At 37.5% G+C, this 16,532-nt stretch overlaps 1 protein-coding gene across 4 annotated transcripts in view; it reads left to right on the forward strand.

Moving 5' to 3' along the window:
• Positions 1–3,982: 3,982 nt before the first annotated feature.
• The window catches only part of PHF20L1 (PHD finger protein 20 like 1), an 81,564-nt gene continuing 69,014 nt past the window's right edge, over positions 3,983–16,532 (forward strand). For 3 of the 4 annotated variants that reach the window (XR_003002707.1, XM_024741021.1, XM_024741023.1), the window contains exons 1-2: positions 3,983–4,259; positions 6,405–6,524. Coding sequence is in view for 3 of the 4 variants with exons in the window: in XM_024741021.1 (XP_024596789.1) it covers positions 6,442–6,524 (83 nt within the window). In the remaining variant the exon portion in view is untranslated. The remainder of the gene's footprint in view (positions 4,260–6,404; positions 6,525–16,532) is intronic. The other variant, XM_024741022.1, reaches the window with a different exon arrangement.

Consider the following 16,532-nt stretch of genomic DNA (forward strand, 5'->3'; position numbering starts at 1 on the left):
GCCTTGAATTTCAGTCCCATGCAACCACAAGACTCCTAACACACTGCAGGTCTGAAACTTCCATGTACATAGGAATGATTTAGGATGGCTTTTAAAATACAGGTTTCCGGTCTCTAAGACCAAGATACAGGTTAGGGCCCATGAACTTGCATTTTAACAAACAGCCTGGGTGCATCTAATGCAGATGATTGATGGACCAATGCCTGAGAAACACTGAAAGAGTTCATGGAAGTGATAACAGTAAACAACAATGACCAGAATCAGAGGAGTTTCGAAGTATCAACATAGTAGCAGAAAGTGAAGAGCCCATCCTTTGTTCCAGTATCACAAACGGGAAAATCCATTGAGGAATTAAGAGTTGATTTCATATTCAATGGGAAATATAATACTTTAGGAATGTGAGCAGAATGCTGTGTGTGAACATATGAGAGAGATTATATCTCTTTGTCATGTTCATACCTGGTCTAGGAGCTCAACTGCCAGAGATTAATTCTGGAACAACTATCACTTCTGGTCAGATGGTAAAAGGATATGGTGCTAGAGAGACAAGACAACTAAGTTCTTTGGCAGGTGAAGGATGTGCTATTAGAGCCATTCTCAAAGATTTTAAAATGGAATAGGTAGATATGCCAAGGGTGTCTGTTGCAGTAGGTTAGGTTTCTACTAAACTAGTCTATTTAAAAAAAATCTTTAAATTGCTTTGATTTTCTTCACTGATTATTAAAGCAAACACACAAAATAGATTTCTGTGTTTTGCATGTAATGAAGGAATATCTGGTATTTAGTAACGACTTCTCCCCTTAAAATAGGTATATACAGTTGTTAAATATTCCAGGAGATATTATGGTTCCATATTCATATTTTTAATGTTGGAGAAATTTAGTTCAGTGATTTCTGCCTAAGGACCCTTGTTTCAAGATAATTTGCCCACTGCTTGTTTGGTTCCACTCAAACACAGCTGTAAGTTCTTTCTTTCTAAATTTGGAGATGAAGTGTCTGATGGCTAACATTTACCATCTGGACAAAGGGTGTGTTGGGTACGAGAGGAGAGGGGACATAGTGATGCATAGCTTCACTGTATGGCTGGGGAGTCATCTCCAGACTTTTCTATACAGTATGTTGTATCTCTTCCTTGGTTCTGACCGTTGACTGTGTAGGGTCAAAAGCAGCGATGATAGCCTATATGAGCTTTCTATCAGTCTTATCAGACTTAATGTCCCCTTTTTAGAGTTAATACTATGTCACATCTTCTGCACTCTTCTGAAATTAAATCCATAAATGAAATAATCAATCTCCACATATTTAAAAAAAATCAATACAATGCCATAACAATAATGTAAGAATACATTTATGAAAGTAATTTACAATAAAAATAATATCTACCTCAGTACGTAAGTGGTCAGCCATGACTCACGAAGAGCCACAATGAAGCAGTCAAGTGCTAATATGGAAATGTAGATTTATCCTGAATGTAACATAAAATGCAGAGTGATATAGGTATGTTCTATCAGTGCCTCAAATACTATGAGTAGCTTTGCCACTGGTGGCATGATTTTTAAAACTGCAATAAAATCTTGGTAATATTCATACAAAGAGGACAGCCTTCCCTCATGTTATATAGTGGCCTCATTCCTCGAAAACTGAGCGCATATTAAAACCTTGTAAAAATACTTTGTGCTTATGCGTAAAACTGAGTTCTAGGCTCCAAAAATGATCAACAGTTTTTTTTTTAACCTACGTGAAAGTTCGGAGGGCCATTCAAAAGTCATGTACGACCTGCGGCAATTCTTCAAGGTATGGGACTGCACTGTGCATTTCAGGATGTCTAGTAGCCCTGGTCCCTCCCCATTAAGTTGCAGCAATGCCTTCCTCCAACCATGTGACAACTAAAAATATGCCTCCTCCGCCCATTCCCAAGGTGCCTTCTAAGGGACGGTATTGACTGCATTGAGGACACTCACCTATACAATCCACTCAAGCCAAGAATCATTTATTGATACATTAGACCCAATTTCCATTTATTTTCTTTCAAGTTACATTATTGGAGGGATCTCTTGTTAAGTCCCAATTAAAATGGAAGAATCATCTGCTCAGGATAGATTGTCAGCAAACTGTGGAAATTGGATAGAATCTGTGCTAGCCTTTACATTATGTATTTTATTTAAATCACAAACAACCTCAAATTTTCAGTGATGTAAAACAACAAATATTTATTTTTTTCTCACCTATTGGTTTGTGGGTCAGCAGGGATTTTGCCAGGGTTCAGTTAGTTAGTTCTGGGCTGAATGTTAGAAATTTGATTACTGGTATTCCCACTGCTGCTGGAGAAAATTTTCCTTATTTTGAACATCACCAGCAGCTTCTGAGATATAGTTCTCAGTGAGAGAGTCTAATTGGTATAGCCAAGAATAGAACTTTAGCCGCAAGGGAAACAGGGAACATGAGTTTCTTATACTTTCATCTTATTTAGTGTGAGGTTGACTTTGCCCTAAGGCTCATAAGGTGGGTGTATATGTCAGTTTGCATTAGGTTATGCTATTAACAAACAACCTCAAAATTTCAATAGCTTAAACCAACAAATATTTATTTTTTCCCTTATACTACATATCACTTGTGGATTAGCCTTGTCATTATCTCTTTAGAATATGGGTTGTTAGAGCAGCCACCATCTCAAAAATTGCATTTTGCTGTGCCAGAGACAAAAAGCTTGGTGAACTGGATTTTTAAAATTACCAACTGGCTGTGACAAAACTCACTTCCAATTTCCTTTTATTAGCCAAAGCAAATCAAATGGTCACATATAATTCTAAGGAGGGTGCAAAGTATAATCCTGTCATGTGGAATCTATAAATATATGGTATACTGTACTAATGACAACCATGATGGGAAATTTCCCAAACATTGAAAGAGATTTCAGGTGCTGGTCAACTGAAAACCAAGAAGACAAATGTCCACTAGAGACTGTCTTATTTATATCTTTTCCGTATATTGCCATCCTCAGTGTAATCCAGTAGTTATTAGTAACATAGTAAGTGCTGATTGAACGTCTGTTGAATAAGAGGATATGGATGTGGTTGTTTAAATTACTGAATCTCAGTATAATTGAAGCTTAAAGAGTGATACTTTGCTATTTTAACTGCACTCTGTAAAGCATGATAAATGTATTATTTGCATGCAGTGTTGCATTTAGAAAACTTGAGAATCAGAGTGGCACACTGGAAAGAGAAAAAAGATGTTTATCTCAATATTGCTTTGAATGTGTTCACTTGTTGGTTTCCCCAAAGTGGGGACACTTTCTTCTGTGCGTAGTACAGAGTTTGGGATATGGTAAGTATTCAAGAGAAGTAGTTCTGCTGTCATTAGTTGTGTATTCTTAGGAAAGTCATGTCAATTTAGCCATAGGTTCTTGAGCTGCACACACACACACACACACACACACACACGCAACACACACACTATGTCTTAGTAATATTTGTCTTTTGTGTTGTAAGGATCTCCTAGACTATAAAGGAATACAACTGTGCGATTGTGGTTGTCATGTGGTGTACTTACAGCACAGTTCCTGCCACTAGGCATTCATTCAATAGACGTTTATTTAGTTTATAACAGTAACCATTTGCTCTGTTCTTAATGTGGAATGGGGTGGATATCTAAGAAAGCTTGTAGTGTGCCTTTACAAAAGTTTGCCCAGGGTGCTGGGATTGAGGAATTTTGAGAACCTGGTTCCCAACAAATCAACAACAGTGACATTCAATGGGCTTCGTCCTCACCTCCCAAAGGTCAAACACTTCACAACTGCCAATGGGGTCCCGGGGCCCGCGTTCCTTCCTTCGGTAACCAGGGCCCCTCCCGCCAGCTGTCAGCCAACTGCCGCAAAGCCCCGCCTCCCAGGGCGGCCCTCCAATCGGCCGCACGGCCCGGGCCAAACCCTCTTGCGTCACGTGACGCGACCAGGCCAGCTTCCGGTTCGTCGCGGGCGGCTGACGTCGTCTGGGCCGGCGTCGCGTCAGGGCTGGCCGGCGGCGGAGGAGGCGATGGCAGCGGACACTGAGCGGGCTTGAGGGCTCGGACCTGCTCCCTCCCGCGCGACCTCAAGCCCGACCCCGCGCTGCGGCCCCAGCTGTCTCCGCTCCGCTCCTGCTCCGTCCCCGACCGCTGCCTGGGAGGAGGCGGAGGCGGAGTCCCGGGCTGGCCATCCTGTTCGCGCCCCGGCTCGGCCCCGGACAGCCCGGCAACTGTGCAAAGAGGAGGCCGAGTCGGTAAGAGGCGGCGGCGCCTGCAGGGCCTGGAGGCCGCCTGGCCCCCGCCTGGCCGCCCGGGACACCCCAGCGCTGGTGTCTGTCTCTGGCCCGCTCCCCTCCCGCGTCCCTCTCCGTAACTTGCCGCCCCTATTGTCTGGGCGCCGCCGCTCCCTCTACCCCTCCCTTCCTCCCCCCCCTGCCGAGGGCCGGACGGCTGTCAAACCTGGAGGCGTCTCCTGCACCCTGGCCGCCCGGTCTGAGCCTTTCCTGTCTGTCTCTGGTCAGCTCCCTCCGCCCCGCATCACCTCCCCCCACCGTTTTTTTGGCCCCGCGGCCATTCTCTGACCATTGCTTCATTTTCCCAGGGTTGTATCTTCTAGTTGATTTACTCTTCCTTCCCGTTTGTCAGGTCCTCAGGTTTCACCACCCTTATATATTTTTGCTTTCTTGTTCGTTTTCCTTCCCGATTTTTATTCCTCTCCGTTCTCTCCGTCCCCCTTTCTCTTTCTGCTTCAGGTTTTACCCCTCTCCCCCAATAGACTGTTTATTTGTCTTACTTTTCCTTAATTCAGATCCCTCCCCATCTGCCCCTCTCCACCCAAGAAGAAGGAAATCTTTCCTTTTCTGGCATCGCATCCCGCAGTGTCACTGGGGGGGGGGAATTATATGTATTAACTTTGTCACTTCTTGTGGGTTCTAAGTTTGATCCTAGAAAATGTTAGTGTAACTTCTCAATTACCCCTTACTAAGTTCTCCCTGTGAAGAGCAGCAGAAAAGGTGGATTACATTTCTACAAGTAACTGCCTTGTGTGTTGCACACTGACCAGACCGCTATTAAAAATATTCATACTACTGTTTCTTTTGCACCAAACGCCCTCTGGCTGAGCCTACTGTTAACTTTAAGGCATTAATCTTTGCTGCTGCCCTGGCAGGCAGGAGGATATCTCCGCCCCTCCCCCCCCCATGAGTATTTAAGTTTGATTTTACGTATTTTTATGACATGTATTGCTGTATTTGGCATATGTGGCATGTATTTTCCCTTACTTAGCAGATTCTTTCTAAGAGGAAAGGGCAGTTGGTTTTTATGCTTGCTGTTTTGTCCCTTTAAAATTGTGACAAAACCATTGAAAAAACGTGACACAGTTGTGTGTTTTCTTTTTTAAATTGGGAGGGAGCATAGTCATGTTAGTAATTCTATATTTCAAAACGGTTTTAGAGATTTCTCCTCTCCCCCAGTAGGTTTCCATTCCTGACTAAATATTATATTTTGATTGGGCTGTTGCAAAATGTATTCATATTCCTCTGGTGTTAGTTAGTGAAAAAGAGGCTACCTCAAGTGTGCTAGCTCGCCACTGGCCAAGAGGATTGTGAATATTCCACATGTTCGTGGTCTAGAGAGGAATAGGTATTCCTTTGCAGTTTTTTGTTTGAACGTACAATCATTTTTATTGTCAGTGTGGGTACTATGTTGAAATATAGTAGAAATAAATTCTCAGAGTTAAGAAATGTCTGTATCATTGTTGCTTGTTGAATGTGAAGAAAAAGAAAGAAATTTCCTCTGCAAGTTTATATGTTAAATTAAAATTATTGAATCATGTGCTACCAAGGTGGGAGATCATAGGTAATGAGAAATCCTAATCACAAGAGGAATTACTAAATCTGCACTGGAAGAGTGTGTCTGCTGTTTCTTCCATCATTGTGTTCTTTAGTGTGTTATCAAGTGTTTTATGTTACAAGGCACTCAATAAATATTTGTTGAAAAACTTGGTTAATTTGTTCTCTTAAGAATTTCAATAGTCATATGCCAGAATACTCAATTGTCCTGAGTTTTCAAAGACAGAAAAACATTTTCAGCTGTTATCCTGAAGAATTTTCTTGGGTATTTTCGAGTTAAAATTTAAAGCATTTTAGCCATTAGTTAGTTTTAATCCCCATCTATTCATTCTTTTAAAGTAGTTAGCTTTTTAATCTCCCTTTTCTTAATTCATTGTTAAGATTGCCTGCAAGTTGTACAGTACTTTACCTAGAGGTATTGGTAATCATCATTCAAATTTCTTAAAAATTTGGCAGTTATTTTAACTTCTCATGTAATGTTTAAAAAATTCTGTTTAATCCCTTGTGCCTTTTATGCATCAGAATCTAATTTTTTTTTTCTCTCTTGAGGTAGTGAAAAGAGAATTCCGAAGAACAGGATCTCAAGATGAGTAAAAAGCCCCCAAATCGTCCTGGAATCACTTTTGAGATTGGTGCTCGTTTGGAGGCACTGGACTACTTACAGAAATGGTATGGAAAATACGGAGCCCTTGACCTAAAGCATGATATCTGTAGTTTTACATGGGCTGGTTAATTGCTCTTCTTCTGACAGTGGCAGAAACATTAACTTGTTCACATTTTGAATAAACATATACATTGTTTATTTAGTTTTCCTACTCTTCAGATTTTGCAGTTATCAGTACTCTTTTGTACTTAATATGAGCTCTGTGGGTGGTAGGAGGGAGAAGATTAATCCAGATAACCAGATTCCCAAGTTTCAGATAAAACTTGATGCAAATCTACTTTTTTTGGCCTGTGTCAGAGGTGGTCTTTCAAACTGCAGAATATGTTGATGGTTGGCAGAGTTGTCATTCACTGTTCCACCTAAAACCAAAACCCAGTTTACCTCCTCCTTCCCCAGAGTGCACTGACCTAAAGGCAGGTTGTTACTGTTTCCAGTTTTAAATGAGTAATCCTTTCAGGCCTTCTCTTATTTCTTCTCCTGTACCAACCATCTGTGATAAGGGGTGAATTCAGACACCTCCAACATACCCCTACATACAATGGTGTAGGAGAAATTGGTTACCTAGGATAAAATCACCACCTGGAAAGGAGAGAAGGGGAAATAGCACACACCAGGATCACTGGACTGCAGTAAGAATGAGAATTCCCTCTTTCTCCTAGGGAATGCCTTCCTCATTCCTGTTAGCTGGCCTCCAGTTCTGCTCTCTGGGTGGCTGTCTCTTGGTTCAGCCTCAGTTCCTCTTGAAGCCCATTTATTTTGATGAGGGGTCTAGCAGTTCAACAACTTTACCAGCCTTTTTGACATTTTCTTTTCACTACAACTCCCTTTAAAATGTAGTGGGCATTTTGTAGATTTGCCTTTGATGGATTTGTATTAAGTCAACTTCCTGAGTTGGCATTGGCAGGCAGAGAAATCTTGATTAGTCATGATACTTGACTTTAGACCAGCCTGGGGTTTTTTTCTATTAGCAAAAACAAAGGTGTTGGAACTCTGCAAACGTCCGTGACCCCCAGCTTAGTGGGCTCTGCTTGGCACAGTTTGAATCTGCAATTTGAGATGGGAAGGCACAGTTATTTGGCGTCATGCCTCCAAGCTGCATCTCAGTGAGTGCTTCTTTTTAGGGGGCTTAATTACCCTCATCAGCTGGAGAATGTACACAGTGTTCTCAGGAGGGGCTTGGAAAGCACCTGGGAACCAGGCAGTAGCATCTCTCCTAGTCACAATGGTAAACAGTGTGTCCAGATGTTGTCGAATGTTTTTTTTGGGGGGGTGGGGGGGTGGAGGGCTTATGTGCTCCTGATTGAGAGCCACTGCATTAGACCATACAATGAAAGATGCTATTTTAGTCAGTAATTGGCTCTCTTTGGTTCTGATTTTGACCAAAAGAAGCTTTTTGCTCTGAAGGGACACACTATTGAACCTCTCTGTGATGCAAGAGTATGAGAAATGCTACTTCTTTGATGTTAATCTTAAATTATTTTTTTTCTTTTTTTTAAAGTTACTGGCTTTTTGAATTATTAGTTAATTCATATTACGCTTTTCTTAGGCTTCCAAACTGACAAAGTTGCGATTGAACTAGCTTCCAGTTTCGGAAAAGCACATAGTTTATTAGTTCTCCCAATGGCCTTAAGGGATATTGACATAATTAACTGGTCTTAGTAAGAAACTCACTTTTAGTGGTGAAATGTTTCCTAATTCATCAGCTGTTGAATCAGTGATTCAGTAGTTAAAAAGATTATGGAAAAGAACTACTTTAAAAATTAAGTCTGAGTTTGCTTTTAGAGTATTTGGAATGTCAGAAAACAAATAAAAGTTGTAGCTTAATTTTTTCATTATCTTATGCTTCTCATCAAAAAATTCCCAAGTGCTTAGATAGAGTGATATCATGCAGATGTACTCATTGATGAAGGTTAGATTTAATTTTAATGACCCCAGTAATAACGGTCTCTTTAAAGTGAGTACACATTAGCCAGAATAATCACATACGATAATCACTGCAACTTGCTGTCAGTTCGATTTTTGTGAGCTCATTTATATGACGATTTTAGCATTCTGCTCTAGTGGGGCTTTAATTGCAAAAGCATTAAGAGTATTGTATATACGTATTCTAGGTAATTGAAAGAAATAATTTTCTTGTGACTTTGTTACTGTCAGTAGTCTCAAGCAGTGTTTCGGCTTGGGTGGCCCTTTAATTTAGTATTAAAGTACTTTACTGTAGGACAAGTAATTAACTGCTGAGATTTATTGAATTTTATATGGGGCACAAAAGAAGTTCTGTGAGACATGGTGCTCTTAACAGATTTTATTTTTAAATGAGATAAACTTTATTCTTTATATTGTTTCTTTTGTTAAGGGCCATTCTGTATCCCCTATAAATTCCACACATTTTTGCTTTAATATCATGTAAAAATATAGAAGGATTATTTAAGTGTTGAGAAACTTTGATATTCTTACGAGGGCAAAACAGTTAATCACTGAAAATATAGTGAACTAATTTCCTTCCGTCTTTCATCCCTCCCTCTCTACTTTCTTTCATATTCTCTTTGGGTTGCATCCATATTGAGTGCTTAGTCTTCCACATTTATTCATTCAGTTGGAATAGTATTGAGGCCCTACTCAATACTATTCCATAAATGTCTTTTGAATTATAGGCATTGGACAGGGAGGGACAGGCAGAAATGCAAGTATTACTTACTCTCTTTGTACGTAAGACATTTACAATAAGCAGTATAGCTGTTACTAAGAAAATGACTTATATGTTGATACATTAGCTTTTAAAGAGAAGTACGGAGGGAAAGTTGTGATAGTAGGGCACCTGAATGCCCATTTGTCTTATATGTAGAAGGTGTCCTATGTTAAAAAAAGGAAAATATTTTTTAGTATGTACTCTAGAAATAAAAGGATAAACTCTAAATTTAGTGGGCAGAAATTAAAGTTAAGCTCCCACATTTAGGTTTGGGGTAGATTTAAGAGGAAGACTCAACCTATTTTTTGGGGGGAAAGTACATTATTATTCCTTGAGCAAACCATATCACATATTCTTTAAAGTTCGGAAAGATACTTCATCCTCGAAAATACACTCCACATTTTAAGTAGCAGTTTATTACTTTTTGCTTTCAAAGTAATTTTCCAGTTACATCGGAAAACCCTGGTGGTTTGATTATTTACCAATACTAATGAATACAGGCCCTGAGAAGCCAGTGAGAGGCCAGTTGCCTTCTGTTCCAGTGAGTGGTTTTTGATACCTGGATCTCTTCTTCTTCTTTTTTTTTTTTTTTTAACATCTTTATTGGGGTATAATTGCTTTACAATGGTGTGTTAGTTTCTGCTTTATAACAAAGTGAATCAGTTATACATATGTTCCCATATCTCTTCCTGGATCTCTTGTATATGGACTAAATCTAACTCCTACTGAGAAGTGTGGGTTGCTTTAATTTTTAAAAAATTTGTAGTTTTACTCAAAACATTTTAATGTCTTTCTCAACAGTCTTTTAATTTAAAAGGCTTTGAAAAGACTTTTAATGTGTTAATGTTCACAGCTAACACAGTCAACCATTTTCTGTCTTATCTCACTCATACATGCCACTGCAGCCTCTGTATATCCAAACCTGAACATATTAGCTTTATAATTTCTTGAATGCAGTAACATCATAAGAATGAAGATAAATACAGGTCGTTGATACAGGAGTGTGTTTGGGGAAAGAGAAAGTTCAGAGTTGAAGTTATATTTGAGACACTATCAGTGGATTCTAAAGAGGAAAGAGGCAGGTTCAAATTCAGACTGCCACTTTCTGATCCTGTAAATATGAGTTAAGTCCTTGAACTTGGTTGGCTTAGCAGTAAAATGCAAGCAGTGTTACTGACTTTTACTTACAGAATTATTTTAAGGATCAAATAAAATAATATATTTAAACTTGCTTCAAATTATATAAAATAATACATAATTATAAAGCACTGAGGTAAATGCAAGGGAAGAGGGAGAGTTGAAAAATATATCTTCGGGGATCTGAAGACTCAATGTGTAAGTTTTTAAATGTAGCCTTAGTGTTGACATGAGAATGGCCTGGAATACAGAAGGAATATCATGTCATTGCAACATGCTATAAAACCTTTTTGAGGTGATAATGAAATCCTTGTTTTTGCAGAGTTTTATAATTTAGAAAGCACCCTTAAAAATGTTAAAGTATCTAATCATTCTGAACATTGTTCAGTAAAAAATGTGATAAACCAGTTTTGACTACTGATTTAACTTTTTGACTGAAATTAGAATACTCTATAGCAAGTTTTAGTTGTGAAAACAAAACAAAGTAATATGCTCTGCTGTTACTCTTCAACTTGAAATTATAAAGTCATTTTAAAATATTCAGATGAGTTACGCTCATCCAACCTTTATTGGAATATTTCTATGTAATTCTCTTCTAGATCTAAAGGAAAGGAAAATGAAAGATAAAAAAAAATGTGGAGATGTCTGCAAGTACAGAGTTTGATAGAACAGTATAAATTTGAATTGACAAATGCTGTTTCCACACATTTGGAGTTTTTTGAACTGTATGGAACATTTGCAAATGTGAGTTTTTAAACTGTTCATGAACAGAATTTTAGTAGAGTGGGAAAATCAAAGAAATTTAGATTGTAGGAAGTACGGATACTTTCTAATTTAAATAAAATTACATATTGTCTGAATTAAAAGGGATTGTCTTTTCCTGATTGGATTTGCTATTCAAAGGAAAACACTAGTAGAGATAAGTTGTGTGATCTATATTTGGAACAGAAGTGTGCTCCTGAAAAGTAGTATGTAGATGAAATTTAAAAACTGAAAACACATTTAAATTACATTAGGTGAGTTTGGAATTTGTAAAACCATAGGTGAATACTTTTAAAAATATGATTTTGCTAACATAAATAAAATTTGTCCTTTTGTATGTTGACCTTTCCTAAATCTCTTTGTACTTGGAAAGTATTGATTCTGAGTCACCACCTTTGACAACCTAATTTCAGCTGTAGACTCAGAAAAATGTACCACCGTGTTTATATACCAAAGTAACTGAGTAATATATATTATGGGTGGTGGTAGAAAACTTACCCGTGGACTCCAGATTAAGGACCCTGCCTGTAGAGAATTTCAAATTGAAATTCATAAGACTTGTTTTTAAATTCTGAGATCCTTTACATTCAGAGAGTCGCAAGTTTTGAACCCTAAGATCTAAGTGAACCATCAGTTTAATAATCACGAAACAGGTCTGCACCGGTGTACAGACATTTTAGTAGTTTAATTTTTTAAATTTTCCACGAAAGAAAACCCCATGAACTTTTAAAGATAAAGTTCTCCCTCCCCCTCCCCTTTCCCCCCCAACAAAAGAATGTTGAAAGCAAGATTAGAAATAGGAGTAGACATATTTATTTTGAAACACACCTGCTTTGTTCTTATTGTTCTTTCTCTAATAGTCTTCCTTTCATTATGTTGATTCATGTTTTTTTTTAATTGAGCTTTTTCTTTTCTGCTCAAATTTTTTGCTTATCCTAGATTTCTTGAAAGGCAAGAGAAAAGGAATATTGAAAAACGTAAATTTAACTAAAGTCAGAAAATGTGGGTTCTAGGTGCTGTTCTGCCATGGACTGTGGGACTTTGGAGACTTACTTTTCTGCTTTAATGTCCTTAAAGTGAAGGTGTGACATATTCAGTGATCTCTCAGATTGCTTGAACTGGAAACTCAAGCTCTTTTATCTACTTTTCACCTATTCAGGGGTGACAGGTTTTTTAATCTCACTTTTAGATAGGTAAATAACAGCTTGAGGCAGAAGTAAAGTAGGCAAGGACTATAAGTCCAATGTAGTTTGCCCAAAACTGCTGGTCTCTAGAAGAAGAGAAAATGTATTGAAAAAGGTGGAGAAAGGTGAATATAATTGGGAACAAAAATATAGGGGTTTGAAGTATTTGTAGAATAGTGGTATTGGGCCGGTAGGTACTCTTTCTACATCCTGCTCTCCCATCATTTAAATGCTTTCTCATTAACTGTTTAATTTTGAAATTACTTAGAATCATAACTATTGGCTTTAGTACTTTAACTCACTAACTTTCTGTGTAGTACCCATTCACTAACACATTGGTTCTCTTACAAAGTTCGTTGATCCTACAGTTTTGAAAGTGATTCAGGTGAAGTCTGAAAGAGTAGTTCTTAAACATGAGCCTGCGTAAGAATCACCTGAAGGGTTTGTCAGGCACAGATTCGTGGGCCCAACAGCTACAAGCTTCTAATTTAGTAGATCTGAGGTGGGGGCGATAATGTACATCCTAACAGGTCTCCACATGATGCCGATGCTGCTGGTCTAGGGACCACATACGAGAACCACCGGTCTAGACCGCACAGAATTGTTAACCTGAAGATACAGTCTTTGAGGCAGACAGCAGTGGAAACATCCTGGATTATTTTTTGAATTTATAGTCTGTTTTAACTGTTTATGTTAGTTGGAGGAAGTTAAAATGTAAGTATGGACAAAGTGATGCATGATCCAGAAACCCTTTTTTGTTATTTTTCAGTACAACAGAATATATTGAGCTGCGCGTACTCTGGTGTGCGTCAGTTTTCTTGCTCCTCTTTCTGTAGTCCCAAGCGCTATCTGGCTGGATAGTTGTTAGGGTTTAGGCCCTTGTTGCTTTATTAAAAAAAAAAAAAGGCTCCCTGTGGTTACGGTTAATCATGGATTGACTTTTATTGTTCTTTGCCTTGTGTGCGTTCATGTAATGGCAAGGGTTGGATCACGAGAGAAGACAGTTTTATTTGCTTATCTGATATTTGGTTGAAGTTCGGTCATCATCTATCACACACATCCAGTTCCCTATTTGTTACATTTTTCCTGCTGAATATTATTATTATGTGTTGTGAGATTTTACACTTGTCTTACCACATTATGTAATGCTTTGTTTTGTGGTGAGTAATTGATTAAAGTCAGTAATTAGGAAATAATTTATCTGTGGTGGTAATCAATTTTACAAAAAGAATGTTTTGCAATTCTAGTTTCGCTGACAACTGTATCTGCAGATGCTTAAGGGTTTTTAATTTTATTTTTAAATGATTTTTTTAACTGAGGGAGAGAATACTAGCTTTAAGTTTTAAAAATTGGTAGTATAATTTCTTAAAAGAAAGTAACATGGTATCGAAAAGGCAGCTTAGTTTTGTTATTCTTCATAAGTGTTTCAGTGTTTTAGTATTTTATATGGCTTTGTATTGAAGAACTATTGACCGTTCCTCCTACCACCTCCTACAGATCATTGATCAGCAGATAAATTTTTTCTTCTTATTAAATTAGAAACTAGTATGTAAATATTACATTATTTCAGTCATTAAAGTCAACACAACTTGGAGAGAATTGTTGCAATAAAATTGAAGAAAGAATGTGGATATTTAATATTCATTGTGTCTTAAAAGTCTGTTTTCTCATTGCCAAAAAACCAACCCTCTTCAATTAAAAATGAATATGTTTCTACTACATCATGGGTAGGTAAAGTACTGAAGAATAAGCTACTGATGTGAAATGAATTATATACAAGGCCTAGCCCCTTTTACTCATAAAAGGTGCCCAGCAAAATTCATTGCATTTTGGTGGGTTGGTAAAGAATGAGCCCAAAAGTTTTGGGGATATTCTGAAATCTGGTTACCATTGCAGAACACTGCTGCAAATGGATTGTGACTTACTGGTTGAAAACTAAGCATAAACTGATATTTGTCAAACTATTATGAATTACACAAGGGAGGGGGGATGTTTATTTTGTACAGTATAATAAAAGCTGTTTTCCATACTCTCTGGGCTAACGAAAAGCTTTACACATTTTATTTTGTATCAGAAGCAGAAGAGTAAATTTGCAAGAAAAAATAAACACTTGATTATATAAAATATAATACTTGATTATATGAAATATAAAACACTTGATTTCATATCGTTTTTGTTTTCAGGACCTCTTGATAAAGAGCCCCCTATATTTGAAATACTGCAGTAAGTTTTACAAGAGCTGAAAATGATCAGTTGTAAGATGCAGAATATATAATGATCAAAAGCAAATTCTTTAAGAGATAGACAAACCTCCATTCAGGGATCCACCACTGTTTCGACTTGAGAAAATTACTTGACTTTCAGAGCCTCTATGACCTCCTTAAATAACTGGGAACAGTCGTAGCACCTAACTCAAATGGTTCTTTGAGGATAAGCAAGACAGTGTACATTTAGAGCTCTTCATGTTTTCTGCCACATGGTAGGCACTTAATAAATGTTAGCGTTATTAATAATAGCATGAATATTAGTTATTCTAAGAAAGTAGAATCTAACAGGAGAGGAGTCAGTGTAAATTCTTAAAACTTTAACATAGGTGTGTAAGCATATATGACTATCTGTAGTATTAAAATAATTTTTAAATGCTAAATATTAAGGAACAGAAACTGGGTGGACTGCAACCTGCTAGAGTTTGGAGTTTTGTAACAGAATTAAATAACAAAGAATGGTCATGTTGGCCTGAACAAATTATATGAAGTACATAAACTTTGAGTAGAATACTGGTGGCGTTTTTGGTGGAGTGGGAAAGGAATTTTTGATAGTCTAATTGATTCTTACGGCAGGAGACGGTCATGAGCATAAAGGCTAATGGGTGGGCACTTTGATTTGGTCAGCACGGATGGTATGAATGAATGTAGGCATGGCAAGGAGGTAGAGAAGAACAGGAGTTTAAATAAATCCAGTGATTTGAAATGAAACCTTAATTTGAAAGGTGGCTGCCCCGAGTTACTGAAGCAAAATACCTAGCTAACTCTGATCTTACCCATTCTTTGCTGCAAAGATTATGGACAGGTAGGAAGCAGGGTGGTCTGGCTGCTTGTGTTGAACATGTGTCCTTGGGGATAAATGAGTCTGAAAAGAGGGCCTGAGGGATAATGCACTGAGATCCTTAGAATTCAGTGTTGTAAAAGATGTGATTTTGACATGTATAACCATCCTCTGAATGTTCTTGAAATTGTTAATAGACTCTTTGGATTTATACTTTATTTTGGAATATCAGGTTTGAATTAATCAAAAGTGTTTTGTTTTCAGTCTGTTCCTCAAGTGTGAAACAAATTAACATGCAATACCTACAAGCACATCATCTAAAAGTACTGTAATAATGGGTGACATTGTTGTAGAGAGTGAATGGTGAGAAAACACTAGAAAATTACAAAGCATAATGTAAATGTAAAGTATTTCCAGGAAGCTAAAATTTTAGAAGGTTAGCAGGTTATAGGAATATTATGTTTGCTTTGGACTTCGTTCTACATTAATTTTTATTATTTGGCAAATAATCCTCTTCCTGACAATTGTATGTAAGGAAGGTCTCTGTTTCTATCTCTTGCAATATGTTTTAGTTATTTTTTATGATGCCATGTTAGAGTTTCTGGCTTATGCAATTCTTATCAACAAAACTGTTCTGAATTGTGAATTCTAACTCCCAAAGATTCTGCTAACATTTAAATTATGTCTAAGTCGTATTTTAAGTGTGTTTCATCCTTTAAAAATCGAAGAACTACTTTATCCAAGAGAACATCTAATTTAGGTACTCCTTCTATGTGCTATATTGTAATTGTATTAGCTTATTGATTCCCTTTTTCTCTCCGCTCCCTGCTGAATCTGAGTTTGTTGATTGTTATTTGTATTTGTAGCTTTATTCCTAGTTTAGTGTCTGACATACAGTGAATTAGAGACTCAGTGTTGAGTTAAATGAAATGGATGAGGAACTGTCAGTTTTTAAATTTATATAAATTAGAAATTTTATTGTCTTACCAATATAAACAAGAACAGGACTATTATTTAAAATACATAATTTGAATAATTTATTGGGTTAATTACTGTTTTGATGTATACAGCACTTATTCAAATGATTAGTTAAATCTCAGAGTGAATTCTGATGCCTTTTGGGACGTTTGATAAAGTCTGGCCTTGCTCAGGGGGTTGTAACCTATCAATGAGTAGTTAACAACCATGTCCTTTGGCTT

Source organism: Neophocaena asiaeorientalis, unplaced genomic scaffold (assembly GCF_003031525.2).
Source record: "Neophocaena asiaeorientalis asiaeorientalis breed wild unplaced genomic scaffold, Neophocaena_asiaeorientalis_V1.1 scaffold177, whole genome shotgun sequence".
NCBI lineage: Eukaryota > Metazoa > Chordata > Mammalia > Artiodactyla > Phocoenidae > Neophocaena > Neophocaena asiaeorientalis.